Source organism: Vulpes vulpes, chromosome 5 (assembly GCF_048418805.1).
Source record: "Vulpes vulpes isolate BD-2025 chromosome 5, VulVul3, whole genome shotgun sequence".
In the NCBI taxonomy this organism is placed as follows: domain Eukaryota; kingdom Metazoa; phylum Chordata; class Mammalia; order Carnivora; family Canidae; genus Vulpes; species Vulpes vulpes.
This window is the reverse complement of record NC_132784.1, coordinates 36,748,496-36,774,038: the sequence shown is the minus strand read 5'-3', so window position 1 is coordinate 36,774,038 and position 25,543 is coordinate 36,748,496. Positions and strand designations below refer to the sequence as shown.

Genomic DNA, 25,543 nt, shown 5'->3' with positions numbered 1-25,543 from the left:
TCCTGTTTCTATGAATGTTAAAAAAAAAAAAGAATAAATGAGAAACATTCATCCTTCTCTCAAAGACTTGACATTTTAACTGCAAATATATATGGGTCCTTTGTAAGTGACACAGAAATTACCTTCACACATCAATTAAAAGCTCATAATGAGGGTGCCTGGGTGGCTCAGATGGTCAAGTATCTGGCTCTTGGTTTCAGCTCAGGTCATGATCTCAGGGTCGAGAGATCAAACCCCATGTCAGGCTCTGCACTGGGCATGGAGTCTGCTAAAGGTTCTCTCTCTCCTTCACCCTTCACCCCTCCTCCTCTCGAAAAAGAAGATCATAATGATACAAACAGTGATCACAGTCATTGTTATTATTTGTATAACAAAATTCTACCTGCCGCTTCCAAGTGTGTCATTAAATACCAGATTTTGCATCTATACGTTACCATGTATGTCTATTAGCAAACAATCACAGTGCCTACATGGACATAATTAAGTATGCATAATTATCATAGCAGATAGGATGGAAAATCAAAGGCAAAAGTCCCCAACAATTCTAGATAAATAAAATTTATATGGCACCAAAATAGTCACATCATTGAGATCCTAAGGAGATAGGCAGCAGAAATGGTGGCATTTTTATTCCCTGCCAAACATTCAGATTTTGGAAGTATCAATTTATATGAGTATTTTTATCAATTTAGTCAGTTGCCTATAAAATGTGCAACAGCATTTCTATCCTGTGAATTACTACAAAAGATAAATCAAATTTAAAAAATCTACACAGTAGAAGATATAAGCAAAACAAAACAAAACAAAACAACCTACCAAGATGGTATTAAAATGAAAGTCAGAAGTATAAAATAAGACAGAGGGGATAATCACAAGAGCAATATTAATTTGAATGCTTACTCTGTGCCAGGAATTCTACTATGTTTTAAATCTACTGTCTAAGTCTTCATATAATTTCGTAATATAGTTAGCAAACAGTGCCAATATTCAAATTTAGACTGTATTTGTTTCAAATATCTCATGAGAATAATTTAAATTACGTGTGACAATAAATATGAATAAGTGAAACCCTCCTTGGAAAAGGCAAAATATTTCAAACTGAGTAGATAGGAACAAACACAGGAGACACCCACATGACATTAAAAGACAACAGCTCTACATACCAAACAGGATAGGATTAAGACATATAAAAGACATTAGAAATGAAATGGAGTATTAATAGACATAATGTAGAATTAGAAGACTACGTAGTTTCAAGACTATAATAAACTTGAATAGTAAAACTGAATTTAAAAAGGAAACCAAAAAAAGTGCGTATTTAAAACTCCTTGTGCGCATAAAGCAAAACTCCTATGTACCGGTAAACTTAATTTCCAGGATATTAGTGTTTTCATATCTGCATAGTGACAAAATCCTACAGTCAGTAAAAAATTGTGAAAATCAGAACAAACAGTATAAACCTATATAGAGCATTAGAACACTAGAATACTAATAGTAGCTACCTTTGGATATTAAAGTGATGTGTGATTTTTTTGTTTACTACTCTATGTTTTTTTAAAGATTTTATTTATTTGAGAGAGAGAGAGAGAGACAGTGAGCATGAGCAGGGGGAGGAGCAGAGGGAGAGGGAGGAGCAGGCTCCCCACCAAGCAGGGAGCCCAATGCAGGCTCCATCCCACGACCCTGGGATCATGACCTGAGCCAAAGGCAGACGCTTAACTGACTGAGCCACCAGGCACCCCTACTACTCTATTGTTTCAAATGTACCTGCGATTAATGCATATATGTGTCTTTTATAATGACAAGACAGATATTACTTTAAAAGAAAGCAAATATAAATGTATACACGTGTTCACATGTATGTGTGCATGAGTGTGTATGCATATGTACATGTATACCTATATGTTAAAGCATATTTTAAAACTCTAATACTGCAGTGGTCATTTATTCCTGGATTTTGTGTTTCATGAGGATGGTTAATGTCTTTTTTAAATATTAAAGAAATATCTAAAATAATCTAGATGCTTCCTTCTTATAAACCATTTTGAATCTCATCTTCTATAAATGTTAATTTGTTTCTTATTATCCTTGCAGTTTGTGAAAGCTATTGTGGGGAATTAATACTAATACATTTGCCCACTAGATACATAAAGAAATCCTGTACTTTTTTTTTTTGTCCTAAAATTACCTTCAAGCTTCAAGAGAGTTCTCTTAAACATAGTATTCTTGAATTTGTTGAACATGTCCCTGCTCCACTTACTAATATCCTTCATGGACATGAATCTGATTGTGTCTCTTATTACCCATCATTTTTCTGAACTGAAAATTTCTCATCCGGTCTTATTATTTCAATCCTTTGATCATTTCCATTAACCTTTCAGGCTGTTCTAACTGTTTTATGGCCTTAATGGAATGCACGGAATCAAACTATAAACTCTACTCCAAGTATAAAAACATTATTATTTCTGTCCAAAGACTTAGCAAAATTATATAATACGGTCTTTTCAATTTTATCATGGTTACCTCTGGCATTTGGTTGACCTTTAGAATGGCTACTCTACACTGGACAGGCTTCAAGAAATAGTTGACATAGAGATTCAGATACCTTTTTTTTTTTTTTTTTTTTCTAAACACAAGTAATAGGGAGAGAGTGATCTCTTTTGTCAACATAGTTTGGATTATACTTCCCCAAATACCTTACCTTGTACCTTCCACACCTGAAATTCACCCACTATCATCTGGCCTATTGACACAGCATTAGAAATGTTCTTGCAGGGCCCATCCCTCTCACCAGTTTTGAATCCTTTCTGCAAACTTCTGGATCTGTCTCAGTACAGGCACACAGCCTACCTTCCTCCTCAGGCGCACATTCTTCCAGTTGCTATAACTGCAGCTATGGTGGATAAAGTTTTACTCCACTTTTGGCTCAGTCCAACCTCAAACTCTTGATACTAGTCCTGTATACCGGAGGGCAGTTTTAAGAACCTGAGCAAGTGCTACAGATGAGAAGATCATGTTCACCTGGATGCTACCAATTCCCACTTGGGCTTCCCCTCCTGTTCCCTGGCTTGACAATTCTTCCTTATGACCAAGCCCTTCCCTCATATTCCAATTTTAATAACAGATCTGTGTCTTTGAAAGTGGCCTGCTCACCCTACTTTTGTTTGATTGGTTTGGTTTTAAAATAGAATGCTTTGCCTTGGGCAGCCCGGGTGGCTCAGTGGGTTAGCGCCTGCCTTAGGCCCAGGGTGTGATCCTGGAGACCCGGGGTCAAGTCCCATGTCAGGCTCCCTGCATGGAGCCTGCTTCTCCCTCTGCCTGTGTCTCTGCCTCTCTGTGTATCTCTCCTGAATAAGGAAATAAAATCTTAAAAAAAAAAAAAAAAAAAAAAAAAAAAAAGAATGCTTTGCCTTACTCTTGCTTCCTTTGCTAACCACCAGGTCAGCTTCCTTCTCCAAAAGCAGGGGTTGAGAATCACCTGGAAGCATTATCAAGCTATAGCTTCCTGGCTCCAACCCTAGATATTCTGATTCACTAGGCCAGGGCAAGGCCACCAAATCTGTATTTCTAACAGACTCACAAATGATGCCAATCCTGTGGGTGGGCCTGGCGACCACACTTTCAGAATCACACAACTTCCATGATTTCCATTAGTTTTTTGTTTGCCAGAGGCTTCGCTTTATGATCCACCCACCCAGCCTGCATCTCTGGGTTGTCTTGATGGGCTTTCCTACATCTAAGGACTCTATTCCTTCCTCTGACCCCTGTATGAGGAAGGTAAACAATGCCAATTCTAATTCCGTTCCTGAAATGACGATGATGATGATGATGCTGACAATGACAATGAGCCTCAATTTCCTCATCTTCAAGGTGGAGATAAAAATAGTACCTCCCTTATAGATTTCTGAAACTATAAATAATGAGAAAACACAGCACTTTGCATAATTCCTGGCACATCCTGGGTGCCCAATAAATGTGGGTTATAAGGCCATCAATGCAGATGATAAGGGCAGCATATCATTAATTCAACAGACTGATTGATTAGTTTGGGGGGAACATAATAGTGAGCAAAACAGATAAGCATCTTGCCCTGGTGGAGACAGACACAGTGAATGAGGACACAGATAATAACAGGTTACAATAAGTACTATCAGGAAAAAAAAAAAAGAAAAAAGAGCAGAGTAACTGGGAGAGGCTGATTTCATCAGAATGGACACGGCAAAGGCCGTAGGAAGGTGGGATTCATAATTTGGTCTAAGTGAGGAGCAGCCACATGAAAGGCTGGAGGAAGAGAATCCCAGACATGGGGAACTGCCCAAACAAATGGTTTGAGACTGGAAATTGTTTGATTTGTCCAATGAAAAGGCAGCAGACTGCATCCATGGAACCTAATAAAGAGAAATAGAATGTGCTGAAATTAGAAAAGAAGTAAACACAAGCTGAAGCCCACAGAGGTTGGTAAGATGTGTTCAGGTTTTAGTTTGGTCTAAGAAAAACAAAAAGACTTTAAGGGTTTTAATTTCTAAGAAGGGGCATCCTACATTCTGACTAGCGTGTTAACAAGATCATTCTAGGTAAGAATGGGTTGCAGGGAGGCTACATTGGAAGAGAGACAGGAGGTTCTAGGTCTGATCTAAGCAGCAGGTGAGAGTAGCTGGATTTGGGGTGAGGGAAGTCAGGATGGGGAGGACTGGGTAAATTATTTTCCAGAAATACATTCTGGAAAAAAAAAAAAAATACATACATACATACATACATTCTGGAGGTTCAACTGTCACAGATTTAATGCAAGGTATAAGGAAAAGAGGGCTCAAAGCTAATGCCTGGGTTTGAAATATTGCAACACTGAGGCTATATTCATTAAATCAAACTTTCTTTGCTTATTTTGACAGGTTTAATATGCATTGTATATGTGAATGATAAATATTCCTTCTTATCCAAAGGCTAATTTAATTGTGAATACTTATTTTCTGGGTGATTTTCCTAATAACTTACAAAGTTGGCATTTTTCATAGTCTTTGGTAATGTGTAAATAATGGTGGCACACTTCTTGAGCTCCCTCCAGAAAGCTTGCAATATTTTTAGCTCAAATTATTTTTTTTAAATAATACTAGCTAATATTTATTTAATAGTTCCTATATACCAGACCCTGATTCACACCCAAGTCACTTGACTATAGCCCACCAAGTCAGCAAAATTCACTCATCTTCTCTTACTAATATTACTCAAATTCCCACTTCCACAACTTGGGTTCAGCAGTCCTGTATGTTATGATAAATTGTACTGCCTGGCTTCTGTTCCATGGTTCTCAGCACTACCTCTAGTATGTTTCTTTATCCCAGTTTCTTTCTCTTTGAGCTTCTCTGAAACAGCAGGAGATGGCAAGAACTGCGCAATTTACAACACAAGATCTGAACGAGACTTCCAGAGTTTGAGTAATCAAGGAGAACGCATGTTAATGTGCAGACACCTGTTGTTAATAGTAGTAATGATGACAATGCCATTTACCAAGTGTCTGCTCTGTTCCAGACACTGTCCTGGAGCTGCAGTGAATATGCACCATTTTGCTTATTCTAATCTCTGTAATGACTCTACAGGCCACACATCACCAGGCCATTGCACCGTGTTAGAGATGGAGTGATGTGTTCATACCCACTCCCCAGTGGCACCCTCAAGCCTATATCGGAGCAGACTGGAGGAGCAGAAAGGGGAAGAAGATGGTAGGTAGAAGGGGGAAGTGTGGATGGAAGGAAAGATGAGAGTCACAATCACACAAATGGCTCTCCTTTTAGGGGAGGTACTATAAATTGTCTACACAATGTTCAGCCAAAAAAGAAGAAAAACAAGCAGTTTGCAGTGGAAGTAAAAAATGAGAACTAACTTATTCCCCTGTTTACATGGAAGAGAGTGAAGAGGTAGTGAGGAGAAAAACTCACTCACTGATATCTTCTTCTGAGGCCAGAATTTCACTTATTATTATTTTATTATTGTTTTAAAAGCCAAACAAGGAAAATGCCCCTGCTGTGACTTTCCCTTCCTACATATATCTACATAATGACCTCATGTCATCTTAATTCCCTAGGTATTTTGCAAGCTGAATTATCATTTCCAAGGAGAAACAGTATTATGTGCACAATCCCCACATCTATCTGGTTAACCATCCTTTAAAAATCGCACACACACACACACTTCTCAATCCCTTAGCTCATTTGAAATTTCTTTTGTTTTCATGCACTGTAAATTGGTGATAAAGTGTTATTACTGAGCATTTGGCAGTTGGATTCGCTAACTACTTTTTGAATGTCAGTAAGAATATACCAAGGGAAAATTGAATTATATAATGTAATCACTTGGGCTAATTATTTTCTTTGCTGGTCCTCTAAAGAAGCAGTAGATGCAAACTCACAAACATCACATTTATTTTTCTTAGCAGGAGAGAAGCACTGGGCTGTGATTAAGGTGGCATCGTGTTGCTTCTTACAGAATGTGTAATGGTTCTGAACTGCAAGAACCAAAAAACAAAACAAAACAAAACAAAACAAAAAAACAAAAAAACCCCACAAAAAAAACAAAAAACCAGGTACACCTGTAATCGTAGTAAAAATCCACTTTTAATTGGGTAAGCAGATTCCATAGGAATGTACACAGTAAGTGTCCATTACATATAAGCCAAAGTGGTAGAGCTTTACTGCTGATAGCAGGAAATTCTTCACCTGAAGCTCTCTTTCAGTCTCCAAATATAAGGGAAAAAAAGTTTTCAACCTTAGAACCTTTTCTAATTGCACATAGCATTTCCCAAACATGGGCAGAGATTCTGAGAAGTCCTGTAGTATGTACCTGTTTAACTTTGTTTCATCCAGAACTTTCCAAATGCAGGTAATGACAGATGATTATTCATTTTGTCTTGTTTTGTTTTTTTCGTTTTCTTTAGGAATACCCGTAAAATGCATACAACCTGGGGAATGTGGGTGAACAAAAATGTTTAGCCTTCATCTTTACTAGATGTCTCACTTGATTGTACAGTTCCTGCATTTTTAACTTTGTCCATTTTATTCACACCAAACTTATACCCAAAATGTATTTTGCAAGGAATATTGCTATTGCTATTTAGAGTAGCACAATTCCTATTACCATTGCATAGCAACAGCTTTTCTGAACAAGAATATGGGTAAAATGAGAAAGAACACTTGGAGTCTGAGGATTGTTTACAAAGATTTTTTTTTTTTTTTTTTTTTTGGCCACAAAAAGGACTTAATGAGATTTTTTTTTCACATACTGAAATTCAACATTCAGGATTTAAATCCAAATTCAATTCTGAGAGGAAAAAGCGGACATTCCCTACACATTTCTTAAATGCTTAATTAATGCCAACTAGTATGCAAGACACACATGACTAAGATACAAACCCCTCCCCCTTGAGAAACTGCCTAACCAACATGTTAAATGTTAATCGTGGAATTAGCAAGAAATTATGGAAGCACAAGAAAGGAGGAGGGGCTGCCTCATGGGTGCACATAATGTCAGATGCAATGATCAAAAAGCACTGTGCATATGTGACACAGCATCGGTTTAAAACAACAAGAGAGCACATATAAAAGATCAGTCGTTGTGAACTCAAATGTTTTTGCCTGGATAGCCAGTGACCTCACGTTGCCCTCAGTACTTCCTCTGTGTGCATTCCACTTAGCTTGTTCCTATGAAAGTGGTATATCTCATCCCACACACATATGCCCATAAAAAGCCATTACAACTCAATAACAAAAAGACAAAGAACCCAATTTAAAATGGGCAAAGGCTCTGAAAAGTCATTTCTTTAAGAAAGATATACAAATGGTGAATAAATCCATGAAAAGAATCTCAACATCATTAGTCATTAGGGAAATGCAAATCAGGCCCACAATGAGATACCACTTCATACCCACGAGGCTAGTTAGAATTAAAAAAAAAAAAAAGTTACCTAATAACAAATATTGATGACGATATAAAGAAACAGAAATACTCAAGCATTGCTGGTAGGAATGTAAAATGGTATAGTCTCTCTGGACAACATCTGTTAATTCCTCAAATAATTGAACATAGAGTTACCATATGATTCAGAGGTTCCACTTCTAGGTATATACTCAAGATAACTAAAAACATAGGTCCACACAAAACCTTGTGCATAAATTTTTATACATAAAAAAATTTTTTTATAGATAATTATTAACAATAGACAAAAGTAGGGGGATCCCTCGGTGGCTCGGTGGTTTAGCACCTGCCTTCGGTCCAGGGTATGATCCTGGAGTCCCGGGATCAAGTCCTGGGATCGAGTCCCACATCGGGCTTCCTGCATGGAGCCTGCTTCTCCCTCTGCCTGTGTCTCTGCCTCTCTCTCTCCATGTCTCTCATGAAAAAATAAATAAACTCTTTTTAAAAAAATAGACAAAAGTAGAGACAATCCTATGCCCATCAACTAATGAATAAATAAAATGTGGCATATCTTTACAATGGAATATGATCTGGCTATAAGAAGAAATGAACTACTGATATAAAGTAGAGTAAGACTGAACCCTGAAAACATTATACTGAGCTAAAGAAACCAGTCACAAAACACAACATACTCTATGATTCCATTTTTGTAAAGTGTCCATAATAGAGAAATCTACAGAGACAGAAAGTAGACAGGTAGTTGCTTAGGGCTGTTGTACAGTAGAGGGAAAAGAGAGAATAAGAGGATGAGGGAATGATAGTTAAAGGGCACAAGGTTTCTTTCGAGGTGATGAATGCTCTAAAATTCAATGTGGTCAGATATGCTTGCAAACATTTGTGATTGCACCGAAACCAGTCAATTGTAACAATTTAAATGTGAAGTTGTCCTGTATGTGAATTATAGTGAATGGTATCTCAAAACTATTTTATAGCATTAGGCAAGAAACTCATTGCATTTTCAATACACAGAGGTTGAATAAGTGATAAATAAATCAACAAATGTATATTTAGAACTCCAAATGCTTTACTTGAATAGAATCTGCCATTTAAAGACATGTTTTCAAGTGGGTGATTTTTGCCCTTAGGCACACTGCCACAGTGGTGGAAGGAGCCTTGGTCTTATGGTCCAAATTTCAGGAGTATGAATACAAGTATGTTCTGGTGGTTTCCTGCTCAAATATACTAGATCATATTAAAGATAAGTCCACACCCTACCATGTAAAACAATCACTAAAATGATTATATCTAGATATATTAAATAATAAGTCAGAAATAAAAGTCCTTAGAAAGCATAGGAAGAAATGTCATGCTTTGCTCCTTAGCCTTTCGAAATTAGCAGGCACAACGGATGCTAGCTCTTGCTAACTTTAATTAAAACACTCCTGTATAATTTAGTTTGAGTCCTGTAACAGTCAAACTCCTTCTGGGATAATGTGTGCTTCTGGTACTTCAGGACAACTTTGGCATAGAACGCCCTTTTGGGCAACTTTCCACAACTGTCAGCAGTTCTCCTCCTTCTAAACCACAGATGGTCAATTCACCTTGCTGAGACTGTTAGGGCTAATTAAAATCATAGCCTTAGATTGCCTTTTTAATGCTCTGAATTAGTGCAGAGCCTCTGCTTTTCCCTCTTGAGCCTCTACTTCCTTTCTCATCTTTCTGAGAAAGAAGAGGACAAAATCAGATCCATAGCCATCTCAAGGATAAATGAAAAAAAAAAAAAAAAAAAAACCTGTTCAAATTGTTTTCTCTAATGAAAGAGGAGGAAAGGAGACTAAAGATCAACATAGTAGGCCTTTAAATAAATATCTGTGTAATGAGTAAATAAATCCTGTCACAAATTCAACTAGCATTTGCACAGACAGTATAACTGCAATTGTCATACCAAATTATTTTACTCTAATAGCATGAAAATACCACCTTTCTTCTTCTGATACATATGTGCATTCAATAGAATCTCCTAAACATCATTTGGTATAGAACTTTTGCATACTCATACAAGGGCTGTGATTTCAGGTGAAAAAGTAATTACAATAAGAAATCACCACAGTTATAGGAAGGAACAGCAAATAAACAATCCTGATTTTTTAAATTTAATTCTGTCTTATGTTATGCATTTTTTATCATATATTTGGTATCATATTCCTACATAAAAAAACAAAAAAACAAAACTCTTAACTGATTTTATTATGATCCATTTGGTAATTACCCTGTGAAAGATAATCAATATAAACTTACCTAAGGCATTGCTTTTAGGTAATGACCATTAAATGCGTGTGGGTGAGGAGGTTACTGCTTATAAAGGCCAATTATGGATAGACATGAAAATTAGGGACCGCCACTTGGGGAGAAGCAGCGATGTAGTAAATTTAGGAGAACTCCATTCAAACAAAGAAGTATATATTGTAATAAATGTGTTAAATATTATCTTTATTAACATATTTTATGATAACTATTTTCCATTTATAGCTAAGGACCCAAGTCAAAAACTCGACATGGGTGATCCAATGGCAAATTTATAAAAGAGGCAACCGAACACCTTAATGGAGGTGGACGTGCCAGTTACTCTCTAAACACATGGATGGGTCAGTTCCCTACTTGATCAGTTATACATGCTCAGAAAGTAGCAACACATCAAATATGTTTCAGAAAAAAATAATTAAAAAATAAAGCATATATAGAAAATAAAAGGACACAAAACCATATCGGTTTTTTTTTTCCATATCGGTTTTTAATTATCATATTTCCTTCCATTACTAGACACATCTGAGAGTTGATGGAGTGTGAACATCTGCATGCTTGTTGTAGTAAATTGAATTCATAGAGCATATCTAAGAATTGAATTTAAAAAATTTTTTCTTCAGTTAATGATATATTTATTATTAAAGTTGCGATAGCTCATTCAAAATTATAGGCTCTAAAATGTTAGTACCTTATACTTATAAATTACTAAATAAAAAGATGATGATGTTAAAGAAAAAAATAAACAAGGGGACATTCAGATCTTGGAACTACATATAACCTAGTACATAAACAGAGAAATGGCTTTTGATTCATTGCTCCTATAAGAACGACATTTTTTTCACACTCTTGGAAATTTGAGATTGTCATTACCAACAATATGTAAGAAATGTTGGTAATATACTTCTTTGTTGTGGCTTATGCCTCTATAAAAGTAATCAAGCATCTTTTCAACAGTATAATACACAGCAGAGTTCCTTTTTCTGTGGAAATACTCATCTGCTCCAGCTGCTCTAACAAAATATCACCACAGATTCGGTGGCTTAGACCCCATCAACTCATTTTCTCACAGTTCTGGAGTCTGAAGTTTCAGATAAAGGTGGCAGCAGGGTTGATTTCTGGTGCGACATCTCTCCTTGGCTTGGAGATGGTGCCTTTCTCTCTGTCCCCACATACTCCATTTTCTATGTGTTTGTGCTGAGAGAGAAAAATGCTCTGATGCCTCTTCCTCTTCTTAAAAAGACACCATTCCTATTAGCTTAGGGCCTCATTCTTAGGATTTCATTTAATTTTAATTACCTCCTTAATTAAAGGTCCTATCTCCAAATAGAGTCACATTGATGATTAAAGCTTCAACATATGAATTTGGGGGAAAACAATTCGGTCCATAACAACGTTCTACAAAAATACAAGTCTCCATAAAAAGCTTATAAAATATTTTGATAGAAAGCTAGATAATTTATATGCAATGCACATACAACTGTATTTTTTACATTTAAAACACAGATGAGCCAGAGAACAAGCCAAGGCTTTGAGTGACCAACATGAAAAGACGTGGTATCTGGCTTTTCTCACAATCTAGCTGGGCCAAAAGATGGATAGCAGACTATAGGGACCCAGAGGAAGCTTAAAAAATATAAAATGCTTTACAAATTTGGACGCCATCCTTGTGCCACAAACCTAATATTTTTCTGTTTTTCTTGAGATTACTGACAAATTTTGTTTCTCTGTGTTATTAGAACATCATTATATAATTCTTCCAGGACTCATGAGAATTATGTGGGGACCAGTTGTTGCTTTGTACATGTTACAGGTGAGTAAAACTGGGTATGGAGAGGGTACATAGGATGTTTTAATATTTATGGCATTTTGTTGTTTCATTCTTGCTTAATTTTTACAACTCTGCTTTAGGCTTCTGCTGAGGTCTAGAAGAACATCTTATATTTCTTTACTTCCCACAGCACCCAAAGCCATGCCTCCTATTCTGGAAGCCTTCTCTCCCAAATTTCACACCTAAGCAATCATCAAGCCCTATGAGGAAGTAATTATCATTCTTTACAAGTGAAGGGATTGAGGATTGGCGAGTTAAATAACTGGCCAAGATGAAACAGCTATAAGCCACAACCCCAAAACCAACCCATGTTTTTCCATTGCCCTTAAAAAGTCAATCGGAGAAGAACAAACATTATATGGTCTCATTCATTTGGGTAATATAAAAAATAGTGAAAGGGAATAAAGGGGAAAGGAGAGAAAATGAGTGGGAAATATCAGAGAGGGAGACAGAACATGAGAGACTCCTAACTCTGGGAAACAAACTAGGGGTGGTAGAAAGGGAGGTGGGCGGGGGGTGGGGGTGACTGGGTGATGGGCACTGAGGGGCCCACTTGATGGGATGAGCACTGGGTGTTATTCTATATGTTAGCAAATTGAACACCTATAAAAAATAAATTTATTTAAAAAAAAAAGATAAAAATCTAACCACATTAGCAAACCATTCAGGATCTGTACCACTTTTCCAGTCCCCTACCAGACTCGCATTGGCCCCACACTCTTCAGTCACATCAGATCATATCCCCTTCCCCATTCCTTGCTTATCAAATATTTTGTTAAAGTATGCATTTCTGGGATGCCTGGGTGGCACTATGGTTGGGTGTCTGCCTTCAGCTCAGGGTGTGATCCCTGGACTGGGGATGGAGTCCTGCATGGGCTCCCCCCAGGGAGCCTGCTTCTCCCTCTGCCTGTTTCTTTACTTCTCTTTCTGTGTCTCTCATGAATAAATAAATAAAATCTTTAAAAATTAAAAGAAAATAAAATAAAGTATGCATTTCTGCATTGATTCAAACATCAGATCAATCTAGACCTAAGGCAGTAGCAAATCTCTTGAATGTTTTTTAAGGGTGATTATAACTCTTGTGCCAAAAAGCTGGTTATTTGGAAAGTAATAATGGATAGAATACCTTTCTTTACTTCTTTTTTAAAAAACAGAGTTCAAAAAAATAACCATGGCACTGGTGATTTAGACAGCATATAAGCTGGCAACAATATTCAGAAAACTTCCCTCTGCAACCTCCTTTTCAGCACTTCTCCTGCTACCACTTCTTTAGGTTCTTTTATGAGAGAGAGACTATTAACCCTTCATATCTTCACAGAGTCCACGTTAACATGCAAAATGGAGGGGGGAAAAAAGGAACTTACTCTAAATTGATGAGGGCAATTGATTTTTGAATTTGAAATTACACTACAAGCCCATTGAAGCCAGACTTCAAACTTTTTGTAGCTTTTCCAGAACCTAGTGCAATACATGTACTCAAATTACATCCACCAGTACGGTATTATTGAATATTCTAATAGATCAGAAACATTAACATAAATGGCTATTATTAAGAACACATCTATTACTAATTTAAATTTCACATACCTTAGACAAGTTGTCCTTAATCTCGTCTATTACAGATTTCCCCAAGAAGTTTAATTATTATGCAACTTTCAATATTCATTTTATAGTGTAAATGCTTTAAATGATATTTAATGTTTATTAACTCAGAAACTCTTGAGGAAGACCACAGAATTTCTCTTGTTGTATATAAAATGATATCATACTTGAAAAGTCTATTAGTTCATGCAGGTTCACATTCAAAGCGAGTTCAAGTACAAAAAAGGACCATTGATTTGAAAGGCAAAACAAAAGTCTGATAAAATGCATGATTAAAGCTTGTAAGCACAACTTGGGATTTCTTGTGGGATTTTTATCTTATGAAGAATTTACACTATGGTAAAATTCTTAAAGCTAATGAAACCTATTTGAATAACACTGCTAATGAAGCTCTTTGCATCTTTTACTTAAAAAAAAGTAATAAATTATATTTTCCATATAAATTCAGCCCTGCAAATTGAGCTCAACTCTATAACAGAATAGCCAAATACTGTATCAAAGATTTTATTATATCAGGGGGATCCCTGGGTGGCTCAGGGGTTTAGCCCCTGCCTCCAGCCCAGGGTATGATCCTGGAGTCCCGGGATCGAGTCCCACATTGGGCTCCCTGTATGGAGCCTGCTTCTCCCTCTGCCTGTGTCTCTGCCTCTCTCTGTGTGTCTCTCATGAATAAATAAATAAAATCTTAAAAAAAGAAGATTTTATTATATCAACATTCATTTTAAAGCCTGAGTAGAATAGTTAAAACAGTATTATGATCATTTCCTGAATTAAATCATACCTTCTATAATAGTTATAGATCATATCAGGTCTGTGCAAGATCTTTAAAATGTATACCCAGTTACCAAGAGAATTTTTTAAAAGAAGACCCAAGATATAAGCAGAACTCTACCTAGTTTTTTAAATTAATATTGCTTGTAATTTACACATTGAACATGTAATCTGCAATGAAATTTTTGGAAATAGAGTGATGCGTTTAGAATAAAAATGTGAGTCTAACAGCAACAAAGCCAGCATCCATAAAGAAAAATACTTGACGCCTTATAGAAAATGTAAAATAAAAATGAAAAACAGAACATCAAAATGCATACAGACAGAGCCTACACAGCATAGTTACTATTCTTCCTACATTAAGAGTTCCTGTAAATCAATAAAATAAAGATGAATATTTTAATAAATGTATAAAGGTCAAAAAGATTGATGGCTAACTCACAAACTATTACATGCAAATGTCCAGTAAAACCATGAAAAAGAAACCCAAATTTAATAAGGATGCAAATTAGAACAAAGAGACTCCATTTTATAAAATTGTTAGGCAGGCAAATATTGGTAGGAATATATTCTTTTTTAAATTCAATTATAAAAGAGAGAGAAAGAGAGAGCACAAGCATAGTGGAGAGGCTGAGAGAGAGAGAGAGAGAGAGAGAGAGAGAGAGGCAGAGGGAGCCACAGGTTCCCCACTGAGCAGGGAGCCCAAGGCAGGGCTGGATCCCAAGACTCTGGGATCATGACCTGAGCCGAAGGCAGACGTGTGAGCCACCCGAGGAATCTGAGAGAAATGTATTCTTTTGGAGATAGGCAATTTTTGCACTGCTGGTGTGAGTATGAACACTTCTGTGATACTTTTCCTTACCATATAAGCAAATAAATAGCAAAGATACAGAATAATCATTTCAGTGCTATTGTGTGTGTGTGTGTGTGTATGTGTGTGTTTGTGTTTAACAGAACTTGGAAACAGGGCAATGCTCAACAATAAAGAACTGGAGAACATACATATGCGCACGGGAACGCACAGAAGATGCTACGAATCAGTGTGTACATATATGTATGCATGTACCTATATTTCTTCACTGTTTATTCTCAGAAATCATAATTTATATACAATTGGCTTAGATATCAATGAAGCATCATGAGTCCAAATATTATGAATTAATTTGATATGAAGTTTGACCTCCTATATTTGCGATTAGAAGTTTACTTATGATCGCTAAAAATTCCAGGTAATTCTATAACTGCATTTGCCTTATGATCAGTACTATACATTACAACATGATTTCTGCATAGCTAATCTGTGTTGCTGTACTTTGATATAACAAATGTAAAAGTTCTTTGTTTCACTAGCAACTTCCATATAAAATGACTATACTAAATTGCTGCCATTTTATTTTATTTTATTTTTTGGCTGCCCTTTTATTTATTTATTTATTTATTTATTTATTTATTTATTTACTTACTTATTTTTTGCTGCCATTTTAAAGACAAGCTATTTTAGTTAGAATAATGCTACCTCTAAAACCAAAAAAAATAAAAAATAAAAAAAATAAAAAAAATAAAGTCCTTTGCCTATTCTTAGCTTAATATTTATGGTTTGATCAAAGAACAAACAACTCCATTGTCTCATCCATTACATATATTATTGCCCTATCTGTAGATTAAAGCATTTTCTGTATAAACTTTAAAGCCAAAAAGTAAAATGGATAGCATAGTAATATTATGGTAGAGGTTAGCAGATATAATCAGCGTACCATACCTCTTCATTTTGTAGAATAACTTTTAAAGAGACTATGATTTTTCCTGTACTCTTTACAAGGTAAAAAAATAAAAAAAAAAAAAAAATTCCAGAAGGAAAAATCCTAAGACCGGGAAACATTTTTTGTTGTAGTTGCTGTTATAGGAAAAAGCAATTCAAATAGTAAAGCACCTTCTCCAAATTACATGATTCAAATGAAACTGACTGAAAAAAAATATCTGGAGTAAAAGATAAATGATGTGTTTGAGTACCTCCCACATACAACAATTATGAACTTGCAATGATACACAGTGACCCTGCCTTTCTGAATAATATGTACCATCCAAGCCCCTTAAAATTTTAAAATTAGATTCTTTCTATGCAAGTTTTCCTTAGATGTATTTGATTATAATGGTTCACCTTCAACATAGCATATACAGTATTTCCATATTAAGAAAACAATCTCACCAAGACATTTGAACTTAGTGTCAGGAACCCTATCTGTCATCTCAAATGACACCTGACTTTTCCATTCAAGTGTATACCGTTTATGCAATTTCTCTCATTTATTCCTTCATTTATTTTCCCCAGATAAAATATTTGGGAGTCTCTCATTTGTTATTTAATTCATTGGCTGTTTAACACATTTGTTAAATAATAATTTTTCATAGGTTTCAGTTGTATCACTGGAATAATTAGCCTTAAGAGTGATGTGTCTGGATTTTAGTCAATGAGCAAGTATTCAAACACTGCACTTAACCCCTACGCAATGAATCAAAGAAGAGCAAGGACATGTATGGAATATTGGGAGTTTGCAACTTCATACTAATAAACACAGGAAGCAATTCAGGGATAAGCATTTAGAGTGTCATGGTGATGTATTTTGGTAAAAGGACAGTGTAAATTACTCTCATGCCATTGACTTACCCAAGACCGTGAGCTCTGCAGAGGCACTAATATTCTCATTTTTATATGTAACAACACAGGTGTAAGTTCCACTATCATCATCCGTCACATTGGAGATAAGCAAGTTGCTTCCACCCAATAAGGAATACTTTTTGGACCTGTGAGGCACAGACATAAAATTAGAGAGTAGATAAATGTACAAATACATATGTATATACCAGGCAAGGTACTTAGAGGTTCAAATAAACTCTACAAAAGATCAAATGATAGCATTAGAATTAGAAACTATTTTATGAGGCCTTGATAACACAACATTTATTGATCAAAAATTCATTTGAGGTAAACCACTCCCACTGGAAGATTATGGGCAGTGATCAAAGAAATTAAATAGATTGAAACCAAGCTTAATACTGAAAAGAAATTTACAGATAATCTGGTGCAATTCTCTCATTTGGATTTGAGGACCATGAGGTCCAGAGAAGTGATTCTCCACAGTGAGAGTCGATGTCTTGCGTCCTGACATCTGATCTAGTGACCTTTGTACAAAGTCACATTTCATACTATACCGACAACGTCTGGTTGCATTCAGAGAACACGTTTTGGCATTCTAGTGTTGCAACCAGCTTTCTCACGTGCTTCAGTATTCTCAGAAGTACTGTGACACTACACCATAGAGTGTTCTTATATAAATACATATGGGAAATGAAATTTAAAGATTTAAGTTATTGTCTGTGAACCTAACTCGTAATAGAAAATAAACGTGTTGAAAGGGAGACCTCCAAATCAATGAAATTAATTTCTTAAGTGAAATCCATTTAATCAAAATGTTTCAGACTAAGTGTTCCATTCTATTAAGGGTTTACTTTCTAACTATGTCTTAAAACAAACGCCTAATAATTCAAAGCTAGCCATGCTCTCCTTTTGTCCTATCTCAAATATTTGTCACATCTGGAATGTGAAAGATATAATTGGGACTGAAAAAAAATTGCACAGACCCTATAATGACAAGGTCTATATTTCAATTCAGAAAATTTTAATTTCTTAATAAATATTTCACTGTCTATACCACTTCCTTAGGATGAGATCCTCCAATGTATTTTTGATGAATATTTTTTGGACAGGGCTTTTTCAACAGCAACACTGGCTTTCTCAATTTCTTTTCCGAATTGGTCTCATAGATTTTGAGTCTGTTTCCCATCTCTTAATCCCATTGTGTAAATGTCTTTCATATATTGCATAATGTCAAAGAATGTAGGGGGAAATCAATTATCATCAAAAACTCTAGTATTACTAGATATCCATATCAAATTAGAGAAAGAGAAACAGTGACATATACTTCACAAAAGTCTTCAATTTGTGATACCTGAGTTGGATGACTTCCTCTCCTCGTAACCAGGTAAAACTCGGGGGAGGATAGCCAGAAACACAACACTCCAGGATGGCATCTTTTCCTTCAATGGCTACTACATTGGATGGTCTTTGCAGAAAATATAGCTGCCTATGCAGTCCTGGGTCTGTAAAAAGAAAACACAGGATCACATCTTTTATGAAAATATAAATGGTGTAGGTTGAACCATTTTTTTCCCTAGTAAGACACTCTGATAGAGAGGAGGTAAGGAAAGAAAATGGAGAGTTACCAGTGAAACTTATAAACTAGACTCTTAAAAGGTTTCTCCATCCTAAGTTTCTAGGATTATGATAAAATATTCTTAACTGTTGTTGACATCATGATACAAAGCAATAGATGGAAGTTTGGGGTTATAAGTCATTCATTTTGGCTGCAGGACTTGTTGACTTCTCATTAAAGAACAAGAAAATATTATCAGTAATTTTTCTAAACATTATCACCAGTAACTTTTTAACATTTTTAATTTGTCTTCCACTACTACCTATTTCACTTCCTTCTGCTTTGTCTATTGCTTCTGTGGCTGTTAGAATTGTGTTAAAAAACATATAAGCTTTGAGAAGTTAGGCTGTAGAAGGTACTGAAAAAAAAATATCTGTTGTCTTCAAAATTGAACTTACATTAAATTTTGTTTTGTATAACAGTAAGTTTGGCTGTTTCTAAGCCTTCTCTTTATTTTTAATTTCTATTTTTTAAGATTATTTATTTATTTATTCATGAGAGATAGAGAAAGAGAGAGGCAGAGACATAGACAGAAGGAAAGGCAGGCTCCCCGCTGGGAGCCCAATGTAAGACTCGATCCTGGGTCTCCAGTATCACGCCCTGAGTCAAAGGCAGACCCTCAACCTCTGAGCCACCCAGGCATCCCCTATTTTTAATTTCTAACAACATTCCAAAGAGTTTGTCCCTAGAGTTGAGTCTCTGTGTAAATGAAGAGCTCTTGTATCCTCCTACCTCACCTTATGCATTTTCTAGTTCTGTATAACCAACATTATTCATTTTACTTATTTGTTTATTATTTGTTTACTTATTTATTTACTACAGAGAGAAAGAGAGAGTGAGTGAACAGACCGGGGGGTGGGGGGGGGGGGGGGGCGGGGGAGGAGGAGGAGGAAGAGAAAATCCCAAGCAGGCTCCAAGCTCAGTCCAGAGCTCAATGCAGGGCTCCATCTCATGACTCTGAGATCATGACCTGAGCCAAAATCAAGAGTTGGACACTTACCCAACTGAGCCATCCAGGCCCCAACATTATTCATTTTTACTATCAGGCTAATAAAACAGTGTCTTTCAACCTAAAGACTCATTAGAACTCATTTGTTCCAAAGTTGCTAAAACATTATTAGGTGGAATAGCAAAAAATTTTACAAAATCCTGGTTCAACACAGCCAAGAGAAAACTCTGTGTGAATTAAGAGCTTCTCTTCCACCTTCCACATGTATTCCACTCCGAAAGCTGGGACACCACTACAGTAGTCTATGGTTAAGTGAGCTTGGAGGAAGTTCTCCCAGCCATGGTGATATCCTCTGACCTGCCTGTTGACTAAACTTCCATCATTCAAAGTTCATTTAAGGTAAAATGTGATAGTTCCACATCCCTATTAAAATCCACATCCCTCTATGGAGGTTTAATTTAGGCTTTTTTGAACTTAACGCATTAAATGGAATTAACATGTAACCTGGCATTTTTTAAACTCAAAGTACCACCTTAAAGTAGAGAAAATGAGGCCATGAAATCTTAAAAATTAGTATTGGTGTGGATGGTGAATTGCTAAGGGATATTAGGTCCAATTGTGTCAGAGAGTGAGCCATAGAGGAACAGAGAGGAGGTGAGGTAGGAGGAGATCTGGGACACATTTTAACACTGTTGTTAGTCCTCCTTGGCCTGACCCAACTCCACAGCTTGAACACAAATTAATAAAATAATAAATAAATAAATAAATAAATAAATAAATAAATAAAATAATACCAATTCTCCAGTTAACGGTTGGAGTGGTAATTGTCCTTTAAGTACTCTGTGTGCAGAAAGACAAATTCACACTTTCTCAGTCTTTTCACATCTGTTTCTGGTTGTTACAGTAACAAAAATAAACACTGTTCACAATGAAAATATTGAAAGAGTTTTTGAAATGTGTTAATCCTTACTAAACCAATATTGTAGAAAAAATGTCTCAAAACTTTTTAAAAAACTGCTGATGGTGTGTGTCATTTCCTTTTGTGAAAGTGGCTTTTCAAATCAAATGAGAATATTTTGAAGGATCATGATGCTTAACAATAAATTTCCTGAAATGGACAGTTCCCCAAATGTACATTTATAAATAGCTATCTTCACAATGGAGTCTTATCTATTTAAATGCTCTATTTCCCCCACATGTTCCTCATCAGAAATGTTTCAACTGCATATATTATATAATACTATATACTATACTATTTTACACACGCACACACAGAGACACACACTATATTATAATAACTTCCTCAGTATCAAGATCTACAAATTTTACCTTATGACCTAAAGAAGATTCACCTTTGGCCTCTGTGCAATACCACTTATTTATCCATAAAAGAGCCAATAATTCAACTCAACTATATTTTCTTTTATCAGGAAACTAAAGCACTTAACACAATTTTTTGTTTTGTTTTTTTTTAATTTACTAAAAATTGAATAGTAGAGATTTTCCATATACCAGTTCCTCATTCCCTTGACATTATTTCTCCTATGACTAACAATTTACATGAGGGTCATACATTTGTTATAATTAATTAAGTGATATTGACACATTATTATAAATTAAAGTCAATAGTATACATTAGGATCACTCTTTGTGTTGTACAGTTGCATGGGTTTTAAAAAATACATAACATCATGTCTTCAGCATTACAGTATCACATAGTTGGACCAAGCTTAAAATCCCCTAACATTTACCTATTCATCACTGGGGAAGTGATGGGGATCAAGCCTAACTCAAATCCTAGGAAATTAATGGTTTCTCTACTATTTCTATAGTTGTACCTTTTCCTATAGTTGAATATACAGGATATTCCTATAGGCTATCCTATAGTTGGAATTATAGAGTATATAGTCTTCTCACATTGATTTATTTAACTTAGTAAGATGCATTTAGGGTCCTCTGTGTCTTTGGGGGGTTCAATTGTCCATTTGCTCTTCTTGCTGGATAGTATTCCATTATATAGATACACTGCAGTTTGTTTATCCATTCTTCTATTATGGGATACCTTGATTGCTTGGTAATTATGAACAAATTTGCTATAAACAAATGTCTACGTGTAGATTTTTGTCTGGTCATAAATTTCCAACTCAACTGGGTAAATACCTTGAAAATTGATTGCTATATTGTATAGTAAAACTATGTTTACCTTTGTAAGAAACTCCCAAACTATCTTTCAAAGTGTCTCTTTGTAATTTTGTATTCCCACTAGCAATGGATGTCCTGTTGCTACTTATCCTCATAAGCATTTGGTATGACCGTTTTTTGGATTTTAGCCATTTCAATAGGTATCTAGGGTTATAATTGCTCTCACTGCAATCCCATGATGAAATATAATATTTAGCATATTTCATAGTCTTGGTTTCCACCATTTAGGTCCTTTTTAATAGGGTATCTATTCAGATATTTGCTTATTTTTTCAATTGATTTGTTTATTTTCTTATCATTGAGTTTCCAATGCTTGTATATTTTCAATACAAGTTCTTTATCAGATGTGTGTTTTGCAAATACTTTTTGTCTGTGGCTCGTTTCTACTTTCTTTTAACATTGTCTTTGCAGAGCAGAAATTAATAATGTCACAATTTACCAATTTTTCCTTTCATGAAGGAAAAATTGTTTGTGGTCTAAAAATTCATTGTCAAACCTAGTATCACCTAGATTTGCTCCTCTGTTATCTTCCAGAAGTTTTTATAGTTTTATGTTTTACATTTAAGTCTGTGATCCATTTTGAGTTATTATTATTATTATTATTTACAAAAAGGTATAAGGTCTGCTTCTCAAGGTGTTTGGTTGTTTTGTTTAATTTTCTTTCACTTTGGTTTTTGGTATATGAAATATCCAATTGTTCCAGCACTATTTGTTGAAAAGATTATCTTTTCTCCACTGGCTTGGTTTTATTCCTTTGTGGCAGATCACTTGACTTTGTTTGTGTGGGTCTATTTCAGGGTACCCTATTTTGTTCCATTGATCTGTTTGCCTATTATTTTGCCAATATCACCATCTTGACTATTGTAGCTTTATAATGAGTCCTGAGGTCAGCCAGTGTACATCTCCAACTTTCTTTTTCAGTATTATCCTCACTATTTTAGGTCTCCTGCCTTTCTATAAAAGCTTTTAAATCAATTTATTAAGATACACAAAAGAACTTTAACTTACTGGGATTTTGTCTTTATTTTAAGATATCAGTAGTTCAGGCATCACTGGGCTCATATTGCCACAGAATAACCATGTGCTATTACTTTTTCAGACAGAGGATAGATATTCCAGATGACTTCAATCTGCCTGGCCCATTTCAGTTATGTTTATTATCTTTGTAGCTTCATTGTGGGCATTAGTATCTGTGACCCAATGAGAGGTATAAAAATGTCAGCTATTGCCAGATAAATTTGGTCTTATTTCTCCAAAGATAATTCTCTATAAATATATACCCTAATAAATTCTAAGATTATGCAGATTCCCAAAAAAGCTCATAGAAATTTTCTTTAATAGTACATAGTTCATATGTTCTACAACATTATGATGGATTTAATATGATCACAAATTGTTTTGAGTTGCTCTAATCCAGAATGAAGGGTCTAGTTCCCTATGATTTAAATCTGGCCTGGCCCGGTGTTGTGCTTTGACCAACAGATTATGGTAAGTGTCATACTGCATGAGCTCTGGAGCCAAGGCCTCAAGAGGTCTTATGGTTTCTGCCACGACTCTTTCTGAGACTAAGCATCTCAGTCTAGCTACTTAAAGAAGGAGCATGGAGGACAACTAAGCTCCCTCAAGCCAAAAGCCAGCACTAATTAACAGACTTGTGATTAAGGCCCTCTTGAACCTTCCACTTCAGCAAAACACGCACAAGGAAGCCAAAGTGAAACCAGGAGAGGAACTGCTGAGGTACACTGCAGGATTATAAGAGATAATAAATTATTTCAAGTCACTAATCTTGGAGTGTTTTGTTATGTAGCAATAGATATTTGCCTTATTTTTCTTGCCTAAAATGTGCGTGTGTGTGTTTTTTTTTAAAGAAGAGTCTCAAGAAAGTAGATTTATGTTTTAAAATAGAGAAGATGGAGATATAATTGCCAAGGTTATTTTTGTGTGACAGAATCATGAGTGGGTTTTATTCACATCTTTGGATTTTTCTCAATTTTCAAAAGTTTTTATAAGAATATATACCATTTTTAGAGTATAGTTATGTTAAATTCTAGTGTAAGGTGGATGACATTATACAAGGAACAAAATAAATTATAAAAGTTAATGATTAAAACACAGACATAGGGACACCTGGGTGGCTCAGCCATTGAGCATCTGCCTTTGGCTCAGGGCGTGACCCCAGGGTCCTGGGATCGAGTCCCACATCGGGCTCCCCACTTGGGGCCTGCTTCTCCCTCTGCCTGTGTCTCTGCTTCTCCGTCTGTGTCTCTCATGAATAAATAAATAAAATCTTAAAAATAAATAAATAAAACACAGACATATATTCAAGAGCAGATGAAAGTTTTCTCTCTAGGCTCTAAAATTGTATAGAAGGAAAAGCCCTGGAAAGAGTAAACTTGAAATTTTAGGTCATGACTTTTGTTGACTAAATTGATTTTAATGGGTCTATGATGGAATTAGGAAATATTCATAAAAATCATTTTGTTGTTGCTGTATGGGCACTGACTATTCCAATCCAAATGAAATTGTTCAATTAATAAAACATGGCAAATGTTTCCAGTTAATTAATGAGTATGATTTCATCACAGGAAATGGCATGAGAATACCAGTTTGTAATACTCTTATTTCATAAACTGGGTGATGGGTATACAAATGGTCATTTCATTTTTATTTTTTAAACTGCATATATGTTCCATATGCTTTTATATATGTGCTATATGTTTTAAAATAAAAATGAAAAGAAAATGCAAGGGTAGGCTCAAGAAAATATATTTGGCAATAGCTTTAAAATCACACCAGGAAAAATGGATTTTTTTCTGTCAATTTTTTTAATTAAAGACTAAAGAAAGGCAGCCCGGGTGGCTCAGCGGATTAGTGCCACTTTTGGCCCAGGGCATGATCCTGGAGACCGGGGATCTAGTCCCACATCGGGGTCCTTGCATGGAGTCTGCTTCTCCCTCTGCCTGTGTCTCTACACCTCCCCCCCTCTGTCTCTCATGAATAAATAAATAAAATCTTTTTAAAAAAAGACTGAAGAAAAGCAGATCTCTTTAATATGATGGTCAAGGAAGTGAATGCAAAAAATTATGCAATGACTTTTCTTAATTGGTTATTAGCAGTCTGATTTGCTTAGACTAAAACCTAGTTTAGCTTCTTCCTGTTGGGGAATGGGGAATATTGACATGATTCTCCATCTGACTTGATCTCATTGTCATCCTGGTGGTAAAAGAACTAATCCTCCTCAGAGAGCAAGAGGGTAGTAACTGGAGGGGAAAGAGTCATTACAGGCATACTGATCTCTGACACAGACAGATTGTTTTTTTCTTTTTTTTTTTTTTTAAGATTTTATTTATTTATTAATGAGAGACACAGAGAGAGAGGCAGAGACACAGGCAGAGGGAGAAGCAGGCTCATGCAGGGAGCCCGATGTGGGACTGGATTCCAGGACCCCGGGTCAGGACCTGAGCTGAAGGCAAATGCTCAACCACTGAGCCACCCAGGTGCCTCTACAAAGATTGCATTTAAAGTGCAAAAACACCCTATGGCAATGTCCTGCCTTTGTTTATGCTTTCCTTTCTTCCTACTTGCCTGCCTGCCTTCCTTTCCTTCCTCCCTTTCTAACTTTTTAAATGGAAAATTTGGCCTATTTAGCTTGATCTTTTATCTGTGTTGGAGAGGACTGACTTACAATCATTCGGAGAATGGATAATG

General features: G+C 35.7%; 1 protein-coding gene across 4 annotated transcripts in view; it reads right to left on the bottom strand.

The window, feature by feature from the left end:
• The window catches only part of DCC (DCC netrin 1 receptor), a 1,087,624-nt gene that overhangs the window by 549,590 nt on the left and 512,491 nt on the right, over nucleotides 1-25,543 (bottom strand). For all 4 annotated transcript variants that reach the window (XM_025997616.2, XM_072757871.1, XM_072757870.1 and 1 more), the window contains exons 4-5: nucleotides 18,421-18,571; nucleotides 17,079-17,215 (exon numbers count right to left, since the gene is read on the bottom strand). In XM_025997616.2, coding sequence (XP_025853401.1) covers nucleotides 17,079-17,215; nucleotides 18,421-18,571 — 288 coding nt within the window. The remainder of the gene's footprint in view (nucleotides 1-17,078; nucleotides 17,216-18,420; nucleotides 18,572-25,543) is intronic.